We start from the raw sequence: 9,024 nt of genomic DNA, 5'->3' as shown, positions 1-9,024 counted from the left end.
GGTTCCGCGGGAGAAAGATGAGGCGTTCTGCTCCCGTAAAGATTTACAGCCTCGGAAACCCTGTGTAGGGTCACTATGAGTCGGAACTGACTCCATGGCACTTAACAACAACAACAAGGCTTAATCTCTGCTACCACATATTTCTTTTCTCACCTCTTGTTTAATCACCTGCTTTGGGTAGAGAGAATTTTTTAACTCTACCCAAGTTGCTTTACTATCTGTTGGGGTTCAACAAGTGTAATGCTTGATTCTTGCGCTGCCTGGTTTGGGACACAGATTCCTAGGTAACTCTTTCAATAGCTGTGCTATTAGAGGACAGGAAAAAGAGAGGCGTCTGTCCAGAAAAACTGAGAAGGTTTCTTTGGAAGAGATGGCATGTGGGTGTTCTATGAACTGTGACAATGGGGCTAAGGGACAGAGAGCTGAGAAAAGGAATTCTGGGTGGAAGAACAGTGTGAGCAGATTGAGTTCCAGGGTTCATTCAAGGCAAGGCATGGAGTCAGAAAGTCTAGTGAACATTAAGCCTAGACCCATGATGGTGCCAATTCTTGCATTTCCCAGTGAAGGCCATAATAGGTCATACGGGCCTGGACCTTGCATTGCCCCATCCAGGATCAGGAGGCTGAAGTGGACAGGGATTTTCCCAAACAGTTTTTGTACTTTTGGGATCTGCTCCACAGGACCAACTCTCATGCAGGGACCTCAGTGGCCCTTCTGGAAAGAGCTTGACATTCAAGCAGGACCATCAGCAGGAGACGAAGCGGTTCCGCTTTGTGCTGTGGCAACTGGCCTCCATGGACCTGCGGCCCCATGAATGGAAGAGGCTTGCATATTCCTGGGAGTTCACTGAGGCCCACATCCACGCCATTGAGCAACAGTGGACAGGTACTGCCTTACCTTTCCCCACCCCAGACCAACTAACTGAGCAAAGGGATTGCGGCACCTGAGGTGTGTTTAGTTTTCTCTGCTTCTGGGAAAAGAGCTTGTGCAATCCACAGCCCAGCTGCATTAAGTCCTTGCCATCACTGTGTAGTTACTTAAAGGCCTTGAGCTAGGGGCTGGGGTATAAAGAGAGGCAGCATGCCTTGGTGAAGACTCTAGGCTCAAGTATGACAGAGCTGGGCTGAAAGCAGGTTAATCCCTGACCAGCAGTGTAATTTCCAGCAAGTTACTCACCTTCTCATTGCAGTTTGTCAGGTTCTTAATCAGTGCCTGACCCTGAGAATAAGTCAAACAGGTTTCACTTCTGCAAGAGCCCAGAGGGAGACACTAACAGCAGAAACAGTGACGGGATCTGATGACTGCCCCTGAGCGTCTGTGTCCCTAGCCTGGAGAGCAGAGTTTAATAAACAAGTTCACCCCTACCATGGGGCATTCAGGACTGACAGCAATCGTTTCTAAACATGGCTGCAGATTGAAATCATCTGGCAAGGTTCTACAACACTCAGTGTAGAGGACCTCCTCCCATACTAAACCAGACAGAACCCCAGCTCTGTTTATGATGAATTTTAAACACAGAATCAAATATGATAACTATAGTTGTAAACTGTTTAGTATTCATATAGCCTATATGAATACTAAAAACAATTGTTTTGTAAGACTTTTCTACATTGAATAACAACATTACTAGTTATAACATTATTCATATTATTCATAGCTGAGTAGAAGTCTTTTTTTTTTTTTTAAGTTTTCTCCTTTTAATTAATTCTTCATTCTAAAAAAAAAAAAATGCTATGGATATAGGTTCATAAATACTACTTACCACATAGCTAAAACACTAGAAAATGTGACAAAATCAGCAGCTGTAAAAATAGCAGCAGAAAAAACAACAGCATACACTTGTAGCACATGCGGGTGAAACCACGTGATTTGAAGCGTCACTGAATTGGATCATAATGACAGCTCTGATGGGGCACAGTAGAAGGCTCAAAACATACATTCGCTTTCGCCTTTTAATAAGCTGGACTCACTAAAAAAATTTTTTTTGTTGTTACAACTCTAACTATAGGAATATTTTTTATAGAAAAGAATAAATGTCTGCAGAAACACCGAACAAAACTTTTATAGACATTAATTTTGGGGCCATCCCTTCTGACAGTGCCACCCCTAGTGATGTCGCTAGGTTGTACACAGACCCAGGTACATCAAAACTGCTGGGGATGGGCCCAAGCTTCCCAGGTATTTCCAGAGAACAGTAAAGGTTGTGGCTCAGTGGTGCACAGGGAAGAACATGGTCAGTTCTGTCTCTGACTAAGCAGTTTTCTCACTTGGAAAATAGGGCCAAGAACACGCTAGGCATAGATTATTGTGAGCAGCCGAAGTGTACAATCATGAGCATCATGGTACCACAACAATGAATGCCAATTCTTTCTTAGAGTGACATTATTAGAGCAGATGGTGGATGTTTAGTAGGGAGCCTAGGGCTGGGAGGTTCTAGAGGTACTGGCATAGGGACCCCACACCCACCCCATCTGAGAGACAGCTCCTCTCTTCCCTTCACTGAGATCTCCAGCTGAGCTCCATGGGATCAAGGAAGACTCTCCTGCCTTCGGTTCGGAAGGTCATAGGGTGGCGCAGACATAGGCTCAGTCCTGCTTGCTCCTTCTCTCTTTCTTCAATCATCTTCAGGCACCAAAAGCTACAGGGAACATGGCCATCGGATGCTGCTCATCTGGCTACACGGTGTGGACACAGCTGGCGAGAACCCCAGTAAAGCACTTTTCGAAGGCCTCGTGGCCATTGGCAGGAGGGACCTGGCTGGTAAGAGCATGCTTGGCCTGGTTCTTGCTCAAGGCAGTGCCAGACCCGAGGGTCAGGGGTTTCCTGAGTGGGTAGGGCATGCAGTGAGGGCAACTCTTGACCATCTACATTCTTGGTCTTAGCCCTGCTTCCCTCTAGACCTGAAAATGGAGACTTGGGCAAACCACATTGCCTCAGTGTGTTTTCCCATCTGTGTCATGGGGTATTGGCTCAGATGATCCCTATGACCTTCACACCCCCAAAACCAGCAGTGCTATAATATCTTTCTCTCTAAGCATCTATTCTTCCTCCTCCCTTCCCCCCTTTCTTTCTTTCTTGTTTATAAATAAAGCTGCAACAACCTTCAGACGTCTCTCCAATATTTTAAATATTTCTATATATTCATAGTTTCACAAATATTAAGAAACATGGGCCAGAACTAGATTGTAATGACTTGAACCAGTCAGAATTGGCTAAATAAAATGTCAGAGACCATCAAAACCCATTTAAGTCTGCCAATCAGGAAAGCCTAATGTGGGGCTCTAGGCATCCTATAGAGCCATCAGGAAGGCAGAATAAAACGTTTCCTTACTAATCTCTCATTAAAAACAAAATCAGCTCATGATGAAAAAGGCTCCAACATCGTAATGTGTATCAAGCTAGTGCACTAAGGGGGCAGCCACAGGATGGGCCATTACACAGTTATTGCTTGTTCAGAAAGTTCCATTAGCTGTGAATCAACAAGGAAAACCGTAGCTATGATTAAAGGAAAAGTCCACAGTGTGGTGCCAACTCCACAGCTGCCCAAAGCCTGCAGAACAAAGACGAACCGCATGGGGACAAGGGCAGAAAATCAAAGGATGGAGAAATTAAGGAGGATTTTTTTTTCCTCTTTCCAAAATGTTCTTCAATATTGTGTCTTTTAGCATAAACTCTAGCAGGCCACTGAAACATAAAACCAGCCCTGTGAAGTAGAGGTCAGGCAATGTGAGGCAGTAAGACTCTTGTCTTTTGCAGAAAGCGTCAGAAAGAAAGCAAATGCAGATCCCAGTGATCCCAGGAGGTGCACAGTCATGTAACTGGAAGGAGTCGGCCTGGGACCTCGGATGTGGGGCCACCTGGACAGTGGATGACTACCATTTTAAGGGCTTAAAATAAAAAATTTAAAAGCCCCAAACACTGTTAACAGACATCTAGCTGCTTCTACTGAAACTCCTGGTTGTGGGTGACGAGCATGTGGGTAATCTTGTTTACCAGCATTGGTCCAGGGGTCTGCTCAGTTTTACTGGAATACCTTTCTATGGGTATGGACTTTGCAGCTCTAAGCTCACCTTCACCTCCATCATCGCCTCAGGCTCAGCATTCCCTTGAGGGAAAAGAGGTATTTTGACAGAGCAAACACTGAGACTCAGAGAGGACAAAGCCAGCTTCCAAGTCCACCACTCCTCCCACTCCAGGCTGCCGAAAGGGCTCCAGGCATCACTTAACAAAACGGACCCCCTTACCTCATTCACTAAGGAGCCCTCAAGGTGCCAGGGTAAAGAGCTCTGCTGCCAATTGAAGGTTGTCCGTTAGAGCCCATCCAGCAGCTCTGTGGTTATCTGCTTCCATAGAGATTCCAACCCAATGCCAGTGAGTCACTTCCGACTCACAGCAACCCTATGGGACAGCAGAACTGTTCCTCAGGGTTTCCAACACTGTAAACCTTCACAGGAACTGACAGCCTCATCTGTCTCCCATGGAGCACGGGGTGAGTTTGAATTGCCGACCTTGTAGTTAGCAATCAATTGCCTAACCCACATACAGAGTCCAGCCTAAAAAAAAACCCTGTGGGGCAGTTCTCTCTCTGTCACATAGGATCACTAGTGAGTCAAAACCCACTTGAAGTCACCTATCAACACCCCCTCATTTACTGGCCTTTAGGAATGCTGAACCACAACTGTTTGTATTCACAAACTGATTTGTATACTTTGCTGGTTCTAGGAGACATGTCATTTCATTTTTACCTTCCTGTCTTACTAGTCTAAAAAGTTTTACTAACTTTTCATTTTGAAATAATTTCAGACCTAGAAGAAAAATTGCAGAAACAACACAAAGAATTTCTGAATACCCTTCACACAGCTTCCCCAAATGTTAAGATCTAACCATAGTGTAAGGTTCAACTACAGAACATTAACACGGATGCAAAACTATTAACTCATCTACAGACTTAGTTTACGTTCCATCAGCTGTTCATTCTCCAGTCCAGGATCACACTGCCTTTAGTTGTCATTTGTCTCAGTTTCAATGGCTCCGTGCTAAGTAGTGGAACTTTTTGCAGTGATGGAAATGTTTTATATCTGTGCTGTTCAGTATGGCAGCCACTGGTGTGGTGCTGTTGGGCAGGTACTGGACTGTAAGCCATAAGGTCGGTGGTTCAAACACACCACACCAGCTGCTCCTTGGAAACACTATACAGAGTTTCTATGAATTGGAACCAGCTCAATGGCACTTGACAACAAGAAGCCACATATAGAGATTTTGATTTTGAAATGTTATCAGGGGTACCCAGGGATGGAATTTTAAATTATATTAGGTATTAATTATTTGAATTTAGAGAGTCACCTGTGATAAGTGGTAACCCTGTTAGATAGCACAGCTGGTCTAGAGCTTTCTAGATGCTGGTCAAGCACAAGTTGCAGGTCTTAGTTGCCTCAGTAAGAGAGTGTGCAGTTCTAGGAATGTATTCCTATGGCCCACAGGAAGCTTCATGTTTTCACAGAATGTGGAGAACATCTGTGCAGAACAACCTAGAAGTTCTGCCTGAAAACTGTTGCCATTATTGTTAGGTGCTGCTGAGTCAGTTCTGAGTCATAGCGACCCTATGCAGAATAGAACGAAACACTGTCCAGGATGCACCATCCTCACAATTGTCTCTGTGTTTGAACCCATTGCTGCTGCTGCTACTATGTCCGTCCGTTTCCTTGGGGATCTTCCTGGTTTTCGCTGACCCTCCAATCACCAATAATTATCAATGCAATTTGATTGCCTATTTGATCAATTTCAGATTGAAGAGGGTGGTAGAATTCTTTGATTTAATCATCGCTGGCCTTAGTGGTTGGTGTGTAAATTTGAATAAATAGTGATATTAAGCATATGGATTTTATCCAACCACAAATAGCATTGTACTTCAAGATAGGTCTTGAAATGTTTTTTGACAATGGATGTGACATGATTCCTCTTGAATCTGTCATTCCCAGCATAGTAAACCATATGATTTTGGATTCAGAATGGCCAATACCATCTATTTCAGCTCACTAATGCCTAGGATATAGATTTTTATGCATTCCATTTCATTTGGGGGATGGGTGGGTAGAAGTAAGGAGCTAGGGTTGGACTATGGCTAGGTATAGGCAAGACCTAGAACTTTGTTTCATGTTAGGGTTATGGCTTGTTTTTAAGTGCCGTTGCATTGGTTCCACCCCATAGCGACCCTGTATAGCGTTTCTGGGGAGCGACTGGTGAACTTGAACTGCTGACTTTGAGGATCAAACCAACTTTGCAGTCCAGCACATTAACCCACAGCATCACACCAGCTTTACTATATCAGCTCAAAAAGACACATTATGGACTGTACAAGGAGTCCTGGTAGCACATTGGTTAAAGCATTTCGCTGTTAACCAGAAGGTTGGTGGATCAAACTCACTACTCTGTAGGAGAAAGATGTGCAGTCTGCTTCCATGAAGTCTGATAGCATTGGAAACCCTATGGGGACAGTTCTACCCTATCCTATAGGGTCACTGGACTGCTGGTGTGGCACTTTAGGATCAGCACTGGACTTTGAACTACAAGGTCAGCAGTTCAAAACCTACCAGTTGCTCCTTAGAAACCCTATGCAGGATCTCTATGAGTCAGAACCGACTTGGAGGCACTTAACGCAACAACACAGGGTCACTATGAATCAGAACCAACTCGGAGGCACTTAACAACACAGGGTCACTATGGGTCAGAATCGACTTGATGGCAGTGGGTTTGGGTTTGATGGGAGAACTGCATGAAAATTACAACTACACCTTCCTTGTTTTCACTGATGAAAATTTATCTATGATGTGCTCAACATCATTTAAAATTTTTTTCTCTTTCTACACTCAGCAGAACAAGAATATATAGCTAGTCTTGGCGCATTGCTGTTGTCAGGTGCTGTTGAGTTGGTTCCAACTTACAGCAACTCTGCATAGGGCTTCCAAGACTGTAAGTCTTTATGAGAGTAGAAAGTCTCATCTTTCTCCTGAAGAGCTGCTGGTGGGTTTGAACTGCTGACCTGTGGTTAGTAACCCAGTGCTTATTCTGCAGCACCACTAGTGCCCCTTGTCTTGACTCTTGAAGGCTCTCAGATATGAAATTACTAGTTTTAACTTATAGAATGACCTCTCACAGCTGGTGATGGAAACTGTCATGATTAATAGAAACTGCTCAGTGGCACCTCCCCTCTTCAAGTGGCTCCCAGGGCACGTGCCATCCCTCAGCTACACCTCTTGTTTAAACCCTTTCTCCCAATGTGCAGGGTTGAGGTGGAAACCCTTCCTCTTGGATTTGCTCTGTATTTTGTACTCCATGTATTTGGATGAATTTTGTAAAATGAACTTTGCTTTTTATCTTTTAAGATGGAAAAGAAAATTCTTAAATAAAATGGAAATGTTGAAAACGTTCCAATTCAATCCTCACTTCTTTTGTTTGGGAAATCTATGGCAAAACTCCAAGTCAGGTTAGCTGGTAATAATTGGCAAGCACAACTGTTCACTTCACCACTATCAGTAAATATTTATTGAGCATATTCTGTGCCAGGCAGTCTGCTAGGAGCTGGGTTACAGAGATGAGTAGCGCATAGTTCCTGACCGCCAGAAGCTTATTGTCTAGTCGAGGGATGGGGAACATCCAGCCTGCGGGTCGTATAAAGCCCTCAAAATTGTTTGGTCTGGCCCTACCAAGGCAATCACAGTTCCAGCCATCACATTGGTTGTGGTGGTGATGGTGTGCTGTGGCGTCATTTCCAACTCATAGTGACCCCTGCACAGGGTTTCCAAGGTTGCAAATCTTTACAGGAGCAGAAAGCCTCATCTTTCTCCCGCGGAACTGCTGGTAGTTTCAAACTGCTGACCTTGAGGTTTGCAGCCTGACTCGTAACCACTACGCTACCAGAGCTCCTTAGCCATCGTATTAGGTGTCAGTTAAATGTTTGACCAAATATAGCAGGCTAATTTTTAAGTTGATAATTTTATATGGCCCACAAATGATGTTATAAATATCCAAATGGCACTTGGCAGAAAAAAGATTCCCGACCCTTGGTCTAATGAGACACCCATAACTGTAATATAATTTGGTTAGTTTGCAAAGAACTATGGGATTTGTTCTTCCTTAGGGAAGGTAAGGTGTTGAAAGGGTCTGAGAAAGTAACCAAGACAGTAGTGATGACAAGATGTTCTTGTAGAGATGTATCTGTTTGTGTCTGGAACCCAGGAACATTAAAGGAGTGGGAGAGATTAACTGAGAGGTAGAGGGCATGTGGAAGTCCTGGTGTGCAGAGGGGACGTTGGAAATGAACCCCCATCCCATAAGGAAATGTTTGTGTTTCATACTGAAGAGTGAAAACTCCAAACAAAACGTTGTTGTTAGATGCTGTCAAGTCAGTTCCAATTCATAGTCACCTTACTTGTAACAGAACTACCTGGGCTTTCATCAGCCTCACAACTGTTATGTTTGAGCCCACTGTGTCAATCCATCTTCTTGAGGGTCTTCCTTTTTTTTGTTTTTTCACTGACCCTGCACTTTATACCAAGCATGATGTCCTTCTATAGGGACTGGTCTTTCCTAACAACATGTCCAAACTTAACAACAACAACATGGACAAAATACTGAATGATGCAGAAAGCATCAAAAGAAGATGGACAGTATACAGTGATTATACCAAAAAGAAATTGTTGATGTTCAACCATTTCAAGAGGTAGCATATGATCAAGAGCCAATGATACTGAAGGAAGAAGTCCAAGGTGCATTGAAAGCATTGGCCAAGAACAAGGCACTGGGGATTGATGGAATACCAATTGAGATCTTTCAACTGACTGATGCAACACTGGAGGCATTCATCTATGCCAGGAAATTTGGACGACAACAACCTGGCCAAATGACTGGAGAAGATCCAATATTTGTTCCTATTCCAAAGAGTTGACCCAATGGAAGCACTGGACAATATCATTAATATCCTATGCAAGCAAAATTTTGCTAAAGATAATTCAAAAATGGCTGCAA

At 43.8% G+C, this 9,024-nt stretch overlaps 1 protein-coding gene across 1 annotated transcript in view; it reads left to right on the top strand.

The window, feature by feature from the left end:
* The window catches only part of ANKDD1A (ankyrin repeat and death domain containing 1A), a 61,279-nt gene extending 57,461 nt beyond the window's left edge, over positions 1-3,818 (top strand). The window contains exons 13-15 of the mRNA XM_006831849.1: positions 681-885; positions 2,629-2,760; positions 3,757-3,818. Of these exons, the coding sequence (XP_006831912.1) occupies positions 681-885; positions 2,629-2,760; positions 3,757-3,818 (399 nt within the window). The remainder of the gene's footprint in view (positions 1-680; positions 886-2,628; positions 2,761-3,756) is intronic.
* Positions 3,819-9,024: the final 5,206 nt, after the last annotated feature.

This window comes from Chrysochloris asiatica, unplaced genomic scaffold, assembly GCF_000296735.1.
Source record: "Chrysochloris asiatica unplaced genomic scaffold, ChrAsi1.0 scaffold00004, whole genome shotgun sequence".
NCBI classification, from domain to species: domain Eukaryota; kingdom Metazoa; phylum Chordata; class Mammalia; order Afrosoricida; family Chrysochloridae; genus Chrysochloris; species Chrysochloris asiatica.
This window is presented reverse-complemented; position numbering and strand designations above follow the sequence as displayed.